Below are 18,153 nucleotides of genomic sequence, written 5' to 3' on the forward strand. Positions count from 1 at the left end.
GATAAAAGCTTAAGGAATTGACGTAGTGTCACCACTAACTCGCAATGAAAGACAGTCTACTCAGGTATATCTTCCCACTACCTCCGCTAGATGCTACGAAGTATCTTGGAGAGTGACTGGACGGGTTATTTAGTCGTGAGGTCCGACCAGCAGCCGCGCATGCTTTCTTTCCATAACGTACCGTAATGACGGTTATCTGGAAAATAACTCTGGTGCGTTTTCATCAAACCAGAATCAAGCCAAGAATTGCCAATCGCCGATCTAACTCCAGCGCAATGGTAAAGCTGTGACCGCCATCCGAGTTCATGGGCAACATCGTCCATCCATTTAATTTCGTTGATCCTGCTGTAGTCCGACTGGTTCGACCTACGCACTCTATGAAGTGCCACAGAAAGGAATCGAGGCGTGATGGCAGTGCTAGCTCGTTTCAGGCGGTACCTCGAACCTCCCCTCAAAATGTCCAAAGGGCGCTCCTACGTGATATTCGCCGTCCCGATCTAGGAGAGCAGCAAAGCTTTCACCGCTATTTCATGTCCTTGGTGACATCGGCACCAATCTTCGTAATCGTAGAAGCCCATCAAGTAGTACCGCAGTTTTAGGTAAGAAGCCTAAGCTAGATACTAGAAGAAACCCTGAATGATCATCGTTAGGGTACGTAGAAAAAAAATGGGCCATAACCCATCTCTTGTCTGTGCTGCGTTGCAAAAGAACTCACGGGTCGTCTGATATTTCCGGTCGGGGGGGACCTGGTTGCGAGCTGCTGACCTGTCTTCATGATAGATGGATCCAGCGCATCCAGAGTGGTAGTATAAATCAGCTAATGATGGACTGACTGCACATCCACATGGCATTTATCGATGACGACGTCGAGCCGGACATGTACGTCAGCAAAACCTTTGTGGTAGGATAAGCCCCTGGTGTAGGGAATGCAAAGCGTCAATCGGGATAGCTGAGCTTGAGCTGGACTCAATATTTCGTCCCTCACATTCAATAGACCTGCCAAATCTTGTTTGACTCTTCTCATTGCTTAAATGTACCTAATGAAAACTTCTAAATTAGGAGAAGAGAGGAATGCATAGCAATAAAAGCTTGATCATGGGTTGCTCAGAGTGATCGCAGAGATTGAAAATTGCCGGGACATACTTGTAACTCCCGAACCCAGGAAAACCGGCGCAGATCCCCCGTACGCACACACCTGACCGGTCACTACCACACATGAACTCCGGTGAGTAGGACGCCGCCACGTAGAAAGGGCTGTCGTTAGAGTTTGCAAAATGATACTCCTGTGTCCGCCGTGATGCATACCGTATTACCTTGGAAGATGGAGAAGAAGAAGCCTTCCATAAAGCCGCAATGAAAAAAAATGTGGTCTTGGTCCAAAGCCTCTGTTCAATCGATATGCTGTGTAATTGAGTTTCACTCCAGAATTACCAACTACTGGAAGAACACATCTGGAAGGAAGGCCAAAGCCCCAACAGCACTGACAGTACCAATCAAGATGCCAGCCATAGTGGTGGCAGTTTTGCGGACTTTCGTCCTCTTGATTGGACGCGGTGATTGAGTTACTTCAACGACCGGCGCAATGTGAGAAGGCGGTTCGTTTTGGGCAACCATGGTAGACTGCACATCCGCTGAGTCAGCGTCTTCGGCTTCGACTGTGGATAATTTCCGCTTTTTCGACTTGACTGGCTCGTCCTCTTTGGAGACGGCAGCTTCCACAATCTCGGATATTGACATTCCGGTCCGCTCCTTTTGCTTTTCGTCCACCGGTAGCGCGATTGTAGTAGGCTGGCCCGATGTTGGGACAGGATAAGTTGACTTTTGGTGAGTGTCGAGCCCGTTCAAATGGCCGACTTGTCCTTGGCTTAGCTTGGGCGGCATCGATTGCGTATTCGCTGTAGGCGTGGGGGCAAATGTGAAAGGGGAGTTTGACGACTGTTCGAATTGGGGTGAACATGCTAGACGAGTATACGGACCGCCAGATAGGCCTAGATAGGGGCTCGGTGGGCTAACATACGGATTATCGAACCGAGAGCTTGTTGTGGCAAAGTTTTCCATATCTTCGTCCCTATGCCCAAATATGTGAGGTACAGCACCTGTCGAGTCCCACGGGTCTTCGTATGCATGGGACCAGTCCCACGGGTGACGACTGATCGGCGTTGAAGCAGCTGCTTTTCCCAGCATAGATGAGATTGTCGGTTTTGCGTCTTTGTCTTGATGAATGAAGTTCTTCAGAGCCATTGAGACAGAGGCTTGCCCTCGCTGTTCATGCACGGGAGACTTTCGCAATGAAGGGAGAGACTCAAGGGGCCGAGTGAGAGTTTGGGGAGGGGTCGGTAGCGTTGAAAGTTGCCCCTTGGATATGTCCTTAGCTTGGGCGCCGGATGGTGTTTCCGGGTCAGCGGCATTCGGGTCAGATTGGCCACATGTTCGCTCTTCTTGTGGACGCTTTGCATGATCTAACATCTCGAGCATCTTGACACGCGCTATATCGGACTCATCAACTTCGCTGGCAAGATCAGCCTCATCAACATCACTGACAATGTCGCCCTCAGCAAGGTCGACCTGGGACTCAATCTCAGAGGTCTCGCTGGCATTGTCCGAGTAACCATCGAACTCCGTAGCGGCCTCCTGAGGTACGTAATCATTCACAGAGGCGTCAGAATCGGAATATCCAGATTCGTACTCGTTATCTTCACGAGGGGAGTAGTGGCCAGAGGAAGCCTCGCTGGGTGATGCTGGAGCTGAGCTACCGGCGCAATCAGACTCTGCATAGTCATTGCGTGATGGGCTTGGACTGTTGACCACATAGCCGTATCCCCTCTGTGTATCTAGGACGATAGATGAAGGTCGGTCGGTATTCAGATTCGGTTGATCGGAGCTGTCAGGCGTGCTTTGCAATGGTATCTTTGCTGTCTCGAAGCTGGCGCTAGCATCTTCATAATTGAAGGCCGCCTCCTTTGCTAGACGATCATCCTCTTCGAGTGGGTCCAGGTCAATGACGACGGGCTTGTGAGGCTTTTCCTGCTCATCATCGGCGAGGTTATAAGGATTGGATTGGGTGCCAAGACGCTCGGATTTGGGAGTAGACGATAGGGTGATGGTGGGATGAAGGTCGTCCGCAAGCTCGCTCTGGGGATAGGCATCCACGGCCGATGAAGGGCCACCATAGTCCGAAACGTCGCTATTAGCATCCTCGTCGTCAGATGCCCAAGCATAATCAGAGTCTGGGAGGCCAAAGGTGCCGGAGGAGGTGTATGGCTTGGCGTCAAAGCGGAACTTGGTGGCAGTATACGTGTCTGGATAGGCAGAAATATTAGCGAGGTGATCAGGCGGGGAGAGGCTCATAAACGTACGAGAGTCCCGAACCACGTCAGCACCGAACTGGACGACGTCTCCGTTCTTCAGCTTCATGTCTTCGTCCTTGTGGAGAGTGTGCTCGTTGACGGCGGTGCCGTGCATGGATCCAACGTCTCGGATGTATACGGCTGGAATCTGCGATGATGGGTCAGGACTGGGGTGGAGGGGAGGTGGGAGGCAGCTTACTCCGGTGGTTGGCGCGGCTGTTAGGAGGGCGTGGTCACGGGAGACGACGGGCGAGTCGATGTATGCATTACTCACAGAGGAGCGGAGGTTCTTGTGGGCGCTCTTCGAGGCTCGGCCCACAGACACCGTAGTCGAAGGCTCCATGATGAGGATGCGTTCTTTATGCTCGACGTCGGGGTTGAGCGAGCGTAGGGTGACTTCGACGGCGGCAGGGGTGGGATGAAGGTCGGAGGGAGAGGCCATGGCGGAGAAGAAGAGGAGCGAGAAGCAGCTGCAGCGCAAGGTGGTGGGAGAGTGATTGGGAGAGAGGCGTGGCGCGGCTGGCGAGGACCCAGGTGAAACCACGGGTGATGAATGTGGGTGCGGGGCTCGGGCAGTCCCAGCGGTGGAGCGGGCCTGGCGGCCAACACGGGTGCGAGCGGTTGCGGTCGACAGCAGCGATGGAGACGCGCAGTCTGAGCGAGCGGGGTGGGAGAAAGACGGTGGTGAGGTGAGGCTCTGAGGGCGACGGGGGAGGTGCCTAGGATGAGGCAGACAGACCGGCAGCAGTCGTGCTGGCGATAGAGGGCGCAGCTCTTATCGCTGGCGGGGCAGTGGCATGCGGAACCACTGCACCGTCTTGCGTGAGTCAACCAGCGCCAGGAGCGTGTAGCCATTCCAGGAGTCTGCTCTGCTGCTAAATGCCAATGAGCGAAGGGCTCCGCATGCTTAGTTTCTCTATTGCAGCAACCTCAGGAGCTGACAGGAATGGGCTATACACTGTTCTGCGGAGGCTCTACACAGGCATCATCAAGTCTGCTTGCACTGGTTGACGACTCCGGACAAGCTGGTACGAAGTAGAGGGGCCCGTCTAGATGGCCTGAAGGCTCGCTGCGCTATTGCTAGTCAGCCCTTAATAAGAGCAGTATTATATAGACATGCTATCTAACACTCATGACGCCCTGGAGTTGTCGAAGCTGGAGAGTTTCTGGTGCCTAGAACAAGCTCTCCAGTGCCACTTCGCCCCTGCCACTTGCCCCACCCAAATTTTTGCCGACATCGTGAGTCGACAGCAGGAGTGCAGCAGAGCTCCATCCACCGTCCTGCCCATCATTTCAATTTCCTGACGCTCCAGGACCTTATAATCGGCAGTCAGTACTCTGAATATCACCAGGCGGCTCCCGCGACTGCTCCACAGCTGCCTCGTCCTCCGCGCGGAGCTGCTCCATCCGCCGCTCGCCAAACCTTACACCAGTATCCAGTCTGCGAGAGACTCCTCCCTCTCGACCTTTTTATACCACTCCATGCCTCGTCCCCGGTAGCGCGAACGCCATGGATTCCGAGCAGGTCCAGCCTTCTCTAAAGCTGACTAACGTCGTCGACAATGTCCCCAAGCGCATCACCCAGCTCGAGTTCGGCATCCTGTAAGCTCTACCATCCCCGCGCCTAGCTTCTTCTCTGACCTCTCCCAGCTCCAACCAGGATATTGCCAACCAGTCCGTCCTTGACGTCTCCGACCGCAACATCTACGACCTCACCACCCAGGGCCAGACGCGCGCTCTCACCCAGCATGGCCCTATGGACCGCCGCCTGGGAACCTCCCAGAAGAATGTCGCCTGCGAAACTTGCCATGAACCCCTCCAGACTTGCAACGGTCATTTTGGCCAGATTCGTCTCGCCCTCCCCGCCTTCCACATTGGATATCTGAAGAACATCATCGATGCATTGCACAACGTCTGCAAGGTATACCATACCCGCTTGCCCTATGTCTGCGGTCCGCCATCTGACTTTCTAGGATTGCTCCAACATTCTGCTCGATGAGAACCAGCGACGATCCTTCCTTCGCAGCATGCGCCGCCCCGCTTTGGACAATCTGCAGCGCACCCAAATCTCCAGAAAAGTCTCCGACGAGTGCAGGAAGCGCAAGGTCTGCATTCACTGTAATGCTGTCAATGGCCCTATTCGGAAAGTCGCTGGGCATCCCCTCAAACTCGTCCATCTCAAGTATGACGCCTTCAACCGCTCCACCGCCAAGTCAAAGGTCACCCCAGAGTCCAAGATCGAATTTGATGCCTCCTTCCAAACTGCAAAAGAGGGAAATATTGACCTCGAAAAGAATCTCAGGAAAGCCGTCGATGATATGCATCCGTTGAGAGTGCTAAATATCTTCCGTCGTATCTCCAATTCAGATTGCGAGCTTCTGGGCCTGAAACCCGGACTGGGACGGCCCGAGCTGTTCATTTGGCAATACGTTCCTGTACCGCCCGTGAGTATTCGACCTTCCGTCGCCCAGGAGTCCGGAAATACCGAGGATGACCTCACCAACAAGCTTGGTGATATCATCCATATGAGTTCCCTCATCAGAGCCGGCCTCGAGAAGGGGCAGCCAATTCAGAATCTGATGGAGCAATGGGATTTCTTACAACTACAGATTGCCATGTACATCAACAGCGAAGTTCCTGGTCTTCAACAGCCTGGTTTCGGCAAGGCCATGCGCGGTTTCTGCCAACGCCTTAAAGGCAAGCAGGGGAGATTCCGGCAAAACCTTTCTGGCAAGCGCGTCGATTTCTCTGGGCGCACCGTTATTGGTCCCGACCCCAATTTGGGCATAGACGAGGTGGCAGTACCGATGCGTGTAGCCACTAACCTGACATTCCCTGAGAAGGTGTCCCGTTACAATATCGAGAAGCTTCGAGCCTGCATCAGGAGAGGCCCCCACAAGCATCCTGGAGCGAACTTTATCGTCAAACCAGCAGAGAACAAGAAAATTTCTCTCCCCGTCCTCGCTAAATCTAACGCAGCCGACAAACTGGAACGCGCAGCGAAGCAGCTTCAAATTGGAGACATAGTAGAAAGGCATCTCGAGGATGGAGACATTGTGCTCTTCAATCGACAGCCGTCGTTGCATAAGCTCAGTATTCTCAGCCACAAAGCTAAGATCCGACCTTGGAGGACTTTTCGGCTCAACGAATGCGTCTGCAACCCGTACAATGCCGATTTCGACGGCGACGAGATGAATCTACACGTCCCACAGACCGAGGAGGCCCGCGCAGAGGCTATCGAACTTATGGGTGTGAAGCACAATCTGGCCACGCCGAAGAACGGGACCCCCATCATTGCAGCCATCCAGGACTTCATAACCGCGGCCTACCTTCTTAGCAGTAAGGAAAACTTCTACGACCGGAAATCCTTTACGCAAATCTGCTCCTTCATGTTCAACGCCGACTGCGTTGTCGATCCGGACACCGGAGAACAAATGCCTATCGAGATTCCAGAGCCGGCGATATTCAAACCCCAGAGGCTGTGGACCGGCAAGCAGGTTTTCAACGTACTTTTGAGGCCAAACAAGAAATGTAAAGTGCTAGTCAACCTTGATGCTCCATGCAAACAGTACAAGCCATCAACAAAGTGTCCAGCACCCGACCTCAATGAAGACGACGCATGGCTAGTCATTCGCAATTCAGAAGTCATGTGTGGTGTCATGGACAAGTCGACGGTTGGTGACGGCAAGAAAGATTCCGTCTTCTACGTTATTATGCGAGACTTTGGCCCAGACCATGCCGTTCAGGCTATGAATAGACTCTCGAAGCTGTCTGCTCGATGGCTTAGCAATCAAGGGTTCTCCATCGGCATCAACGACGTCACACCCGGCGCTGAGTTGGTTCAGAGTAAGCAAAGGCTAGTGTCAAATGCATACGAAAAATGCGACAAATTGATCGCAGACTTCAAGAATGGAAAACTCGAACGAGATGCTGGATGCACACAAGAACAGACAATGGAAAACAAAATGGGTGGAATCCTCAGCGGCGTTCGACAAGACGCTGGTGAGATCTGCTTCAAGGAATTGAGCAAATGGAACGCCCCCCTCATCATGGCAAAATGTGGGTCCAAGGGCTCGAACATCAATGTATCCCAGATGGTTGCATCCGTGGGACAGCAGATGATCGGGGGCAAACGCGTCGCGGACGGTTTCCAAGACAGAACTCTTCCGCACTTTCCAAAAGCAGCTCGTCAACCCGCTTCGAAGGGCTTCGTTAGTAACAGTTTCTACTCGGGTCTGAACCCAACGGAGTTCATCTTTCACGCCATGAGTGGCCGTGAAGGTCTCGTTGACACCGCTGTCAAGACTGCCGAGACTGGCTACATGAGTCGCAGGCTTATGAAATCACTCGAGGACCTTTCTTCGCAATACGACAATACAGTCCGCAACTCTTCGGCTGGCATCGTCCAGTTTCAGTATGGCGACGACAATCTTGATCCGGTGGACATGGAAGGGAAGGCAAAACCAGTGAATTTCGAGCGAACGTTCTCGCATGCCATTGTACGTAAACCAACCTTCTCTAATCTCTTAGGACTAGCGTCGCTAATCTCTGACAGACGTCTACTTGGGATAATTCCGAGAATACGCTCCGACCGGACGACGTGAAAGAATATTCGATTACCACACTGAATGCAGAACGAAGCAAGTATACCCGCATGTCTCTGGATGGCACAAAAAAACTCGACTACCATGACGAGAGCCACCATGGCGTTGATCATTTGGAGAGTATTCGAGACTTCCTAGATGCCGTCCAGGATTTCATATATGAGAAAGCCGACAAGCTCGCCAAAGCTATGGTGTATGTGGGTATCTCCGATGCTTTAAGCAAAGGGGAAAATTCCTCTGGAGGAAATTCGAGCGCATTCAACCTCGTAGACGGAATGGCCAAGATCTCAGCTACCGCGCTCAGCACGTTCATTCGTCTTTGCATCACCAAATACGACCGTTCAAAAGTTCAACCAGGTCATGCTGTTGGTGCCGTTGGCGCCCAGTCCATTGGTGAGCCAGGTACACAAATGACGCTAAAGACTTTCCATTTTGCTGGTGTCGCCGGCATGAGTATAACGCAAGGTGTTCCCCGAATCAAGGAAATAATCAACGCTTCCAAAGCCATCAGTACTCCTGTCATATCTTGCCAGCTATCGAACAGAGTCTCCGAAGACTCAGCGCGCATGGTTAAATCGCGCATCGAAAAAACTTACCTCCGCGATATCATCGTGCATATCGAGGATGTGTACCACCGGCAAGGGGGCTACCTGAGTGTTCGTATCGACTGGGACACAGTCCACAAACTGCATCTGGACCTTACGCCGGAAGCGGTAGCCAAGGCTATCATTCAGGCCAAAAACCTTAAGATGGCCAAAGACGGATCCACTTGGAACACCAGCCCGAGAGGAAACTATGTACGCATCTACCCTGCAGACCCGGCTAAGAGAGCCAAGAAGGGACGCTCTACTACGACCAAAGCGAAGACGGAAGAAGATTTTTTCATTCGTATGCAAAATCTTAAGCGACTGATGCCGGATGTCGTGGTCAAAGGCTATCCCGATGCTCAGCGCGCCATCATCAAGAAAGATGAGACACCAAATGCAAACGGTCAATACGAGTTAGAGCTTCTAGTCGAAGGTTACGGTCTCAGAGACTGCATGACCACTCCTGGAGTAGAGGGGCTGTCAGTTTATTCGAATTCCGTTTTAGAAGTGCTGAGCGTTCTCGGCATCGAAGCCGCGCGAGATACCATTGTCAAGGAAATCAGCTCTGTGATGAAGGGGATGGACATTGACCCTAGGCATATGCAGCTCTTGGCTGACGTTATGACTTTCAAGGGAGACGTCCTGGGCATTACCCGCTTCGGCCTCGCGAAAATGCGCGACTCGGTGCTCCAGCTGGCAAGCTTTGAGAAGACACCAGATCATCTGTTTGAGGCGGCTAGCAAAGGCAAGGTAGATGCCATCGAAGGCGTGAGTGAGTGCATCATCATGGGCCAAAGCGTGAAGCTTGGGACAGGCGCTTTCAGTGTCATTCGAAAACTCGGGTTGAGTGAAGATGAGGTCGGTTCTAGTGCACAGAGGAGGTGCTTGTTTGAGGAGGGTTGGGCTTCCGCCATGCAAGGTGTCGCCGCTGCTGCTTAAGGGCTAGGCACAGTCTTTCATAGTAGGTCGATTGGTCATTTCCTGCATAGCGAGGATTCAAGCATATGTTTGCATAGCGATGGCGTTCAAAATGTTGGACGGTGGTCATCTTTGGGCTTGGTTCCAGGTGAATACCTGGGTAGGGCGCGTAAAGAAATCAAGTTTTCTTGTGTCACCTTTTGCGACCTATGGACTCGTTTCTATTGGGCAATCTCCACAATCTCCCGGCCTTTTCTTAGTCTCTAAGACCCAGATCTAATGCATGTCCACGTCTTCCAATCTCAATTTATGCGGAATTGATCGACAGTGGGAAGGCACTCCAAGGGCTGGGCTGTTCTGCTATATTCACTTTGTGACTAGTGTTGACTGACTACTCAGAGCACGTGCTAGTTACGCAAGACGCAACTAATGCCAGCTGACGATCCCTAGAGCATCTAGATACTCCACGAAACGATCGGGCGCCTAAGCCATAAATGGCATCATTTCGGGGCTTAATTCGATTGAAATTGCAACAATGAAGGGATCCTCTCATTTCAGCCTTTGAGATATCATGTACAACTAATACCCTCCCTGCCGCGATTATTTTTGTTCTGCTATCACTTCCTTTCGCAACTTCAGACACTCTGAAAATTCACCTCTACAATGGCTTACTCTACATCAAACTCCGACGACCTCAATGTTAACAAAAACCAGTCGATTGGCCTCCGAGAGACTAATACCCTCACCAATGACCAGGAGAAGCAGCCATTCAGTACTTTCCGCGCGCCTGCACTGCCGAATTCGCTCGGGTCTGGGGTGAGTTAACGTCCAGATTTCTCGTCGTATCACTGAATGCTAACGAGAGACGCTACAAAAGACGGCTCTCGCCATCGGCGCTTTCGCAACTACCCTAACGACCCTCTCCCTCAGCTTGATGCAGTGGCGCGGTGTGGTGATCACAAACGTCTACGTCGCCAACTTCTTCTTTGTCGCCGTTTTCGGGCTTCTCATCACCGCGCAATGGGAGATGGCAGTGGGAAATGGGTTCGCATATACGGTGTTCAGTGCTTTTGGTACGTCAATTTATATTCTTTCAAACTCGACCACCTCTCACATCAAATTCTAATGTTCTCAAGGCTTGTTCTACGCTGGCTACGCCGCCATTCTCACGCCCTCGTTCGGCATCGCAGCCGCCTACGGCGATGACCTCGTCCAATATAACAACGCCCTCGGCTTCTTCATGACGCTCTGGACCATCTTCGTACTCACGTTCCTCATCGCATCCATACCTACGAACGTCGTCTACATCGCTATCTTCTTCCTCGTCGATTTAGGCTTCTTGACCGTCGCCGCGAGCTACTTCGCCGCTGCAGACGGCCATGCCGCAGCGGCTGTTAGGCTGCAGAAAGCGGGGGGCGGATTTTGCTTCGTGGCAGGGCTAGTGGGCTGGTACTTGACGACGCATTTGTTGATCAAAGACTCGTTATACGAGCTGCCGTTGGGGGATACGTCGAGGTTCTTTGCTAAGACGAGGAAGGTTGAGTGATTTTTACTTAACGCTTCTGATTCACTCCGTACTTTTAGGTACTTCCGCTCGTAAGGGTGACAATACTGGAGCATGCAGGAGGGACGCGTGGTGGATAGCTTGGCGGACGATTGTGTAAGGGGTGGAAATGCCGTGGAGAGATGACGTCGAGAGGTGTGCAGAGTGATAGCTTGGTAGAATGGTGTCAACCCCAGAACGAGCATGATTGGCTGAACTCTAATGCTACCCCGTCTTCTTGCAGGCGTTTATGCATCAGACTCAGTCTTTGTTTTTATTGCTCCGCAAAGACGTGCTCTATCGTCATTTAAGCTTAACGCCACCCGTTACTATTCGGTGTCCTTACCTAGCATTGATCGCCCGCAGTGCCAGAGACGGTGCCGGAGGCTGTGCCGGATGCCTCGATTCCCGAAAAGCTTGTCGTCCCGCCCCGTGGTTGCGTCTCTTAACGATCGGCTTAGATAACGCAACAATTGTGAATGCAAGCTATTGCGGTCCAGCCATTTATACCTTCTCGCTATACCAATAAGCAGCTATTGATGGCACTTGGTGGCTTCGAGCACATTGATTCGACATCAACGCCAACAATGTAGTATTCTCGTCGTTGTTCAGCTTCCCTCCCAGCCATATGCATGTTCAAACGTTGCCATATTTCGCCATCTCGACGCACGGTTGCGTGCCCCGAATCTCAGTGCTCAGCTATGTACATCTATCTGCGTATAGTCGTCATGTTTCCGTCACATCCTAGATCTCTAAAGCATCTGCAATCATCTATCCTAAATACTCAAAATGACGGACACCTCCGGAGTTCCTCTCAATGGTGCGAGCGCAACCAATGGGAAGAAGTTTGGATCCACAGACCCAGCTGTATACGATGAGTACAGCAAGAAATGGTCTGAACTGCCAAAGGATGAGCAGGGATGGATTGCTCGCGCCAAGGAAGTATCAGAGATTCTTTCCAGAGACGTTGTCAAACGCAATGCCGAAAATAAGGCTCCTTTCGCTGAAGTTGCTCTGCTGAAGCATGCTGGGCTTCTGAAGGTTCTTGGCCCGAAGAAGTATGGCGGTGGAGAGCAGCCGTGGAGTGTGGGATACAAGCTCATCCGCGAGGTGGCTAATGGTGACAGGTACACTCCCCGAATACTCCAATAACTTTCGTTTCAAGCCTCTAATACTTGCATAGCTCCCTCGGAATGCTCTTGGGCTATCATCTCCTTTGGTCAACTACAGCGAACGTCGTCGGAACCCCCGAGCAGGCCGACCACGCGCAAGACCTCATCATTTCAAACAACTACTTTATCGGCGGTGCTGTCAACCCCCGCGACGAAGATCATAAGATCACTAGCGACGGCGACTACATCGTCTTCAACGGCTTCAAGCGCTTCAACACCGGCGGTGTGGTCTCCGATCTCACTGTCCTCGAGGGAGTCTACGAAGGGACTGAACACCACATCTTCGCCTTCGTCAAGACGCAGCAGTTCGGCATCGAGTTCCAGCATGACTGGCACAACATCGGCCTACGGCTGACCGAGTCCGGAAGCGTGAAGATCAACAACGTCCGCGTGCCATGGGTCGATGCACTGGGTTGGTCGGCGGAGAAGAAAGAGCTGATCCCAGAGATCCTCACAATTCCCTTTGCAACCCTCCTATTGCCCACGTAAGTCCCTCGCTCTCCCCACCTCTTCAAACCCAAATACATTCTGATTTTCCTCAAGCATCCAACTCGTCTTCTCAAACTTTTATCTCGGGATAGCCCAAGGCGCCCTCACCGCTGCCGCCGCTTACACCAACAAAAACACTCGCCCCTGGCCCTATGCCGGAAACGACCCCAAAAAGACCGCTACAGACGAATTTTACATCCTGGAACGCTACGGCAACTTCCACGCGCATGTCAACGCCGCCACTGCGCTGGCTGACCGCGCCGGTGATCTTGTGTCCTCCATTTATGCGACCCACACCGCCGATCGTAAAAGCCTCACACCAACCCGCCGTGGCGAGCTCGCAGAGGAGGTTGCGAGTGTAAAGGTGGTGACGACGGACACCGGGCTCCGGGTTACTTCGGGGGTGTTCGAGGTGACGGGCGCGAAGGCGACAGGAGAGAGCGTGGGATTGGACCGGTTCTGGAGGGATCTGAGAACGCATACGCTCCACGATCCTGTAGCGTACAAGAACCGAGAGTTGGGCAGGTGGAGGTTGTTGGGCGAGGCACCGGAGCCGACTTGGTATACCTAAGGTCGTGGGGCTGGGCCTAGAGGGAGGACGAGTGCGACAGCGGTCGGTGACTGCGATTTGTCTTGGAGGTGGTCTTGCTGGTTTACGAGCTCTTTTATGAGTTATGATGCTTGCGAATATTGAGTGTTAATCCTGTTGGAGAGAAAATGTCTGGTGACTTGGTGACCTCAATGACTAATATAACTCTGCCTCGCCCTCCAATGTTATGAATGGAGTAACTCAACAACCACACCTCCGGACTCAGATCTGACACCGGGAGGTGATTCGCCAGGGCTGAAAGTGTTTTTGAGGAAGTTCTAGTCGATGAATCCGTCCAGGTTGTTGGACTAGCGGTGCTCTATTCTTCGACCGGCCACAGAACCCCCCACTAACTGGATGAAATTGGGAAGATTATTCTCCAAAATTTCACGAGTCATTCTACGTACCTAGAAGAGTCCAGTCCCGATTTCAAATTTGTAGTACAAGGTGTGGTTGTTGAGTTATGTGCAGAAAGGTGGTTGTGGCCTCGAAATCGCCAAAAATTCAGAGGCTCTACGTTCAACAGCTGCGCGAGTCTTGGCGGCCAAGAGTTGCCATTTAGGGAAGCGCGGACTATACGACGTCATTGAGTACTGAAGAGGCTCCGTGCGCGTACTGTCCACGTAAATGTAAATGCCAAGTGGTAGTTTATGAAGTTTACGCCTTATTTTATGAGCTCGGCACCTCATACCCCTTCCTTATGGAATCCGAAGATTCAGCCTGCGTCGATGTCACCTTAGCATCCTCCATCTTCTTCCGCCGTCCCGCAAGGAACTCCTCATCGATCTCCAGCTCCGTCTGCTCAACCGTAATAGTCTGCTCGCCCACATCCTCACCCGGAACCGGTTTGCGTGCATACCAGAAGACCCTACATACACACATTAGCACTACAATCTCCCATCTCAACCACCAAGGCCCACACGAAGAAACTCAATGCCACTCACACGTTCTGCCACACACCCTCAACCCCTTCTCTTAACTCCTTCCTCACCCCAGCATTAAACACCTCCACCTCCTCCCTACTCCACCCCAGCACCCGCGTAAAGAGCGCCAACGTACTACTCCCCAACCCATCATTCAAATCCTGCCTCGCATACTTCCCTAATAATTTGAACTTGTCGCCTTTAGCCCAGGGCCCGTACGGCCACTTCAGCTTCCTCTGGTGGATGTCGACGAAGCCGGCGGCTTGCAGTAAGAGGCCGAAGGAGGCCGCGGCGGAGAAATCGAGGCCGATCTTTAAGCCAGCCGAGGAGAGATGCTGGCCCCATGCTATGATGGGGTTTGGGGAAATTGCGGGGTAAGTGTTGAGGGAGGCGTTGGAGGCGCAGATTGGGGGGAGGTGGAACTCCTGTAGTTCAAGGAACCCGTTGGGATTGAGATTACTAGTGACAAGGTGTGGGTTAGGGCTACATGGTATGGAGAGGGGGGAGGGAAGGTAACGATTGAGTAGTGATACGCAGGTCTGGCAGAAGAGTTTGAGGTTAATATGGGGATGATCAACCTACGCGAAAGATTGTTGGAAGAAGCGTGGCCAGTCTTTGAAGGCAGCCATCATGGCACGGGCATGGATGAAGTCGAATTTGGTTCGGAAGAGCCACTCATGGTCGGCGTCGTCGATTAGGAAACTGCAGTTTGCAGGGACGCTGGAATGGGTAGATGAGTTTGATTACTTTGAAATGTACGATGGAGACTCGTCGAGAATCTTACCTGTCTGGCTGGATAGGACTGTGAAGTCGTCAGTCTAGAGTCTCTTGAGCAATCTGAGCTGCTGATATACGGTAATAGGTCTTATCAAGCAGCAATACCTACCTCAGGTCGGTGCCAAGTACTGTAGCGCTAGAATGCTCGTCGGCAAATTCGATTGCCCAGATGCCCGTGCCCGTGCCTACGTCAAGGACATTTTGGACGTCTTTCGGGATGGGAGCTATGTAGAGAGCACCGTCTACAGTCAGTCTAAAGGTGTGATGTTGTAAGTCTGCCAATGCGTTAGTGATATCGGTCCGCTAGTGGTGCGGGGACGGGTACGGACCGAGCCGATCCTTCTCTAGCTATATGGTGTCAGTATCGCAAAAAAAGTGGATAGGTTTTTCGTAGCGAAGAGTTATTGACGTACTTCATCGTTTGGAACGAGATATGTCTACCAAGTTGAGCGGTCAGCATAGGTGTGATTTGCTACAACGATTATGTTACAGTCTCCTTACCCCCTCTGAGTAGGCATGGTACCTGCGTCCGTTCTCATATCTGTAATCGTAGACGGACGAGCTGACCGACATAGTCCGTCTAATGAGAGTAAACAGTTAGTACTTGAGAGGCCAGGGACAAGGAGACGGTCTATGTACGCTTATACGTAGACCGCAATCGCCAGAGGAAAGGTGGGTTTACATGGATTCATTATCGCCCAGGGCGGAATCTCAGTCATCGCTCTATCCGAGGAACAGTTAGCGGTGTGCCAAGTGGAGGGGCAGCCTGTCCGCAATAGTGAAGACTTGCATCAAGGCTGGTATACTCATCCTCCTCGATCATGGCGTCAAGTAGAAGAGCGTGTATGAATGACACTGAAGTGCTCTGTGCAGGGCGCTACACTCGTCCCACTTCCCCAGACTCCAGATTTCCCTCGCTTTTGATTCTGTGATACGAGTCATGCGAGCGCATAAATGAGATAAATGCATGAGCGTGGCACATAATCTCGCCTAATCTCTGTGACTGCACAGTAAGACCAACGTGCTAGCAATAATGTTTGACATTTGTCTTATTGCGTCCACCGTATGTCGTATACATACACGAGGCTGAGCCCCGAGCCTCAACTTACTCAGCTCCCGCAGCGTCGAATGCTTTTACTAACCCCATGGCTGCACCGGCCGCGATGCTACCCAAGACTAACATTTGAACACCTCCTTTGATACAGGGTAAAATGGCGACGGACGTTCCCTGGAATCCGTCCACTTCACAGTCTAAATTCCTGTTCAGGCCTTCAGCACTTCGCAAAGTCAACCATACCTTCCCGCTCCCGAACATGAAGAGGGCCACGATCATGATCCCAAAGCTCCAACACAAAGCTCGACCGACCTCTCCAACAAAGAAGTAGGGTACAAGTGGGGTGAAGCCTCCAAGGAAGTAACAGCCTCCCATGGTCACCGCTGAGAACCAGGCGCCTCGTGTGTCGGCTGGCTCCGGCAGATTATGGTGGAAGCGCATCAGAAACTGGGCGAGAGAGTTGACATCAATTGCGATGTCCGTGGGAAAAGAGTCGTGAAGCAGATATGGCTGCAAGGTCGTATGTGCGAGGTTCATGGCCTTGGACGGGGAGTGCTGAATAAAACGTTTGGTAGAGCGTAGACATGATCGATAGGCTTTGCTGTAGAACGGTCAGTTACTAATAGCTACATATCAAAGCTTTCATTTTAATATCTGGGTAGCCGAAAGATTCTGGACTTTGTGTTTTGGAGGGATAAACATACGCCTCTCCACTCGCCGCAAGCCATCCGCCCAAGCCCATGCTTATGGCGCCTGCGATGAGCTCTGCGAGGCCTGCAAAAATGACAATTTTGCTGCTTCCGAGTGTTGAGAGCCCCGCAGAAAGAGCGAATGGCACGGTAAGGCCATCACTCAGCCCGATGGTAGCATCCGAAACGACTCGAGGATCGGATAGCCAGCCCAAGATGTCTGACGCATGGCGGGGATGATCAAGACTGTGAAGTTCGGACTTAACACTGCGGGCGTCGCCAGGAGAGTAGTTGTCTAGTAGACTCTCCAAGGCAAAAGAAGACTGGGAGCGGTCGGCGTCTAGCGTAGAATAATGGTGGTTAAAAGATGTCCTTGAAGGAAAAAAGAGATTCCTGAGCGATACGAGCATCGTGGTGAATTGAAAGAAGTAAGAAAAGAAGTGCTAAAGTATAGAAGGCACTGGGAGATCTGCGAGGCGCCATACTTACCACCCCGTTGGGATCAGCGTCCGTGTCGACCGAGGACGTGAATTCAATGCGGGTTGTATGATGTATGTTATTTTTCAACCATGGGACGTGCCTCAGCTTCAAATCTAATGGGCTAAGAGGAGACCGTTCAGCTCTAGGAACGCTATTCATTGGGTGAACGACGCCTGTGCAGGAATTAGTCTTGGACTCTTTACGAATGCCCACGGTGTTGCTGGGTTCGCATAGCCCGCTGCAACGGGTGTCCAGTGTTAGAGATAGAAGTCACCACGTGCTCCGAAGACAAGCACTCGCTAGATCCGGCTAGACTCCACCTCTTCCACTACCACCTTCCTTGTCGAACTTAAGCATCCACTAGCGACATGTTGATTTGAAACCGTCCTGCGCATAAGATAGTTATTGAAGCCAATAATTGAAGCAAGCCTGGGTCGTGATGGGTCACGTGATGGGTCTTACCTCACTCGAACAAGCGGCTCGCCAGGAACTTCGTCTTTGTTCCCACCGCAGACTTTCTCCTCTAACAACATCTTTTCAGATGCTTCAGACAATCCAAATACAGGACATGCAGAGTTGTATTTGTCTCCTAACTCCTCTGCATCGTCTAGCCTATCAATCCATGCTCCGGTATGGGCGCTTGCCAGAGAATGCGCTGCCAAGGAACCGCTCACCCCAGATCAATCTCCACATCGTCCAAACGTGGTGGCTGAATCTCATCGATAAACCGGGAGAAAATTCATTCAAGACTGGCCTTCCGCTAAAGCCCTCTTGGAGAATTGCCCAGCCTTCGAGCCACTATGGCACACGCTGTTTGAGTCCATCTCGTATCCCTTTTCTTGAAGGGGGTTTCGGCCCTACAGATGCAGCCAGCTGAATTAGAGGAGCGTATCGCCATGTCTTACCACTGGGTCGAACGACTCAGATGAGATGGATCTCTGCACAAGTCCCGCAAAATTATGGGGTGCGTTCACTATCTCT

At 52.0% G+C, this 18,153-nt stretch overlaps 5 protein-coding genes across 5 annotated transcripts; 2 read left to right on the plus strand and 3 right to left on the minus strand.

Annotated features, from left to right (window-relative positions):
- Positions 1 to 1,224: 1,224 nt before the first annotated feature.
- On the minus strand, positions 1,225 to 4,058 carry BDZ99DRAFT_458337 (uncharacterized protein). Its single transcript, XM_033718892.1, has 3 exons — positions 3,547 to 4,058; positions 3,357 to 3,495; positions 1,225 to 3,299 (listed from the first exon to the last, which is right to left on the minus strand). Exons 1-3 carry the CDS (start codon positions 3,787 to 3,789, stop codon positions 1,435 to 1,437), a joined length of 2,247 nt encoding a protein of 748 aa, XP_033583433.1. The 5' UTR covers positions 3,790 to 4,058; the 3' UTR covers positions 1,225 to 1,434.
- A 799-nt stretch (positions 4,059 to 4,857) lies between these two features.
- Positions 4,858 to 9,802, plus strand: BDZ99DRAFT_494292 (DNA-directed RNA polymerase III subunit RPC1; the record flags this gene model as incomplete). Its single annotated transcript, XM_033723299.1, has 4 exons — positions 4,858 to 4,949; positions 4,998 to 5,268; positions 5,354 to 7,846; positions 7,903 to 9,802. The coding sequence occupies 4 exons, from the start codon at positions 4,858 to 4,860 to the stop codon at positions 9,475 to 9,477; spliced, it is 4,431 nt and encodes a 1,476-aa protein (XP_033583434.1). The 3' UTR covers positions 9,478 to 9,802.
- Positions 9,803 to 10,119: 317 nt separating this feature from the next.
- On the plus strand, positions 10,120 to 13,390 carry BDZ99DRAFT_505884 (thermophilic desulfurizing enzyme family protein; the record flags this gene model as incomplete). The annotated part of the gene is made up of 7 exons (XM_033724135.1): positions 10,120 to 10,272; positions 10,334 to 10,529; positions 10,593 to 10,897; positions 11,500 to 11,548; positions 11,859 to 12,126; positions 12,183 to 12,656; positions 12,715 to 13,390. The coding sequence occupies 7 exons, from the start codon at positions 10,120 to 10,122 to the stop codon at positions 13,229 to 13,231; spliced, it is 1,962 nt and encodes a 653-aa protein (XP_033583435.1). The 3' UTR covers positions 13,232 to 13,390.
- Positions 13,391 to 13,627: 237 nt separating this feature from the next.
- BDZ99DRAFT_458340 (S-adenosyl-L-methionine-dependent methyltransferase) lies at positions 13,628 to 15,527 on the minus strand. Its single transcript, XM_033718893.1, has 8 exons — positions 15,451 to 15,527; positions 15,363 to 15,386; positions 15,279 to 15,297; positions 15,059 to 15,224; positions 14,957 to 14,974; positions 14,755 to 14,892; positions 14,194 to 14,631; positions 13,628 to 14,117 (listed from the first exon to the last, which is right to left on the minus strand). The coding sequence occupies exons 1-8, from the start codon at positions 15,520 to 15,522 to the stop codon at positions 13,919 to 13,921; spliced, it is 1,074 nt and encodes a 357-aa protein (XP_033583436.1). The 5' UTR covers positions 15,523 to 15,527; the 3' UTR covers positions 13,628 to 13,918.
- A 527-nt stretch (positions 15,528 to 16,054) lies between these two features.
- On the minus strand, positions 16,055 to 17,705 carry BDZ99DRAFT_505887 (putative calcium transporter; the record flags this gene model as incomplete). The annotated part of the gene is made up of 4 exons (XM_033724136.1): positions 16,055 to 16,177; positions 16,247 to 16,604; positions 16,708 to 16,938; positions 17,635 to 17,705. The coding sequence occupies 4 exons, from the start codon at positions 17,703 to 17,705 to the stop codon at positions 16,055 to 16,057; spliced, it is 783 nt and encodes a 260-aa protein (XP_033583437.1).
- Positions 17,706 to 18,153: the final 448 nt, after the last annotated feature.

Source organism: Mytilinidion resinicola, assembly GCF_010093595.1.
Source record: "Mytilinidion resinicola strain CBS 304.34 unplaced genomic scaffold BDZ99scaffold_2, whole genome shotgun sequence".
Lineage (NCBI taxonomy): Eukaryota > Fungi > Ascomycota > Dothideomycetes > Mytilinidiales > Mytilinidiaceae > Mytilinidion > Mytilinidion resinicola.

What these genes read in the sequence shown, in the direction of transcription:
- BDZ99DRAFT_458337 (XM_033718892.1), bottom strand. Translation starts at nt 3,789, where the DNA reads ATGGCCTCTCCCTCCGACCTTCATCCCACCCCTGCCGCCGTCGAAGTC. An exon ending in CAGCCGCGCCAACCACCGGA is followed by an intron (nt 3,496 to 3,546) that starts GTAAGCTGCCTC and finishes CCATCATCGCAG; the next exon opens with ATTCCAGCCGTATACATCCG. An exon ending in TGACGTGGTTCGGGACTCTC is followed by an intron (nt 3,300 to 3,356) that starts GTACGTTTATGA and finishes CTGCCTATCCAG; the next exon opens with ACACGTATACTGCCACCAAG.
- BDZ99DRAFT_458340 (XM_033718893.1), bottom strand. Translation starts at nt 15,522, where the DNA reads ATGTCGGTCAGCTCGTCCGTCTACGATTACAGATATGAGAACGGACGC. An exon ending in ACCATGCCTACTCAGAGGGG is followed by an intron (nt 15,387 to 15,450) that starts GTAAGGAGACTG and finishes TCAACTTGGTAG; the next exon opens with ACATATCTCGTTCCAAACGA. An exon ending in GAGGGTGTGTGGCAGAACGT is followed by an intron (nt 14,118 to 14,193) that starts GTGAGTGGCATT and finishes GTGTGTATGTAG; the next exon opens with GGTCTTCTGGTATGCACGCA.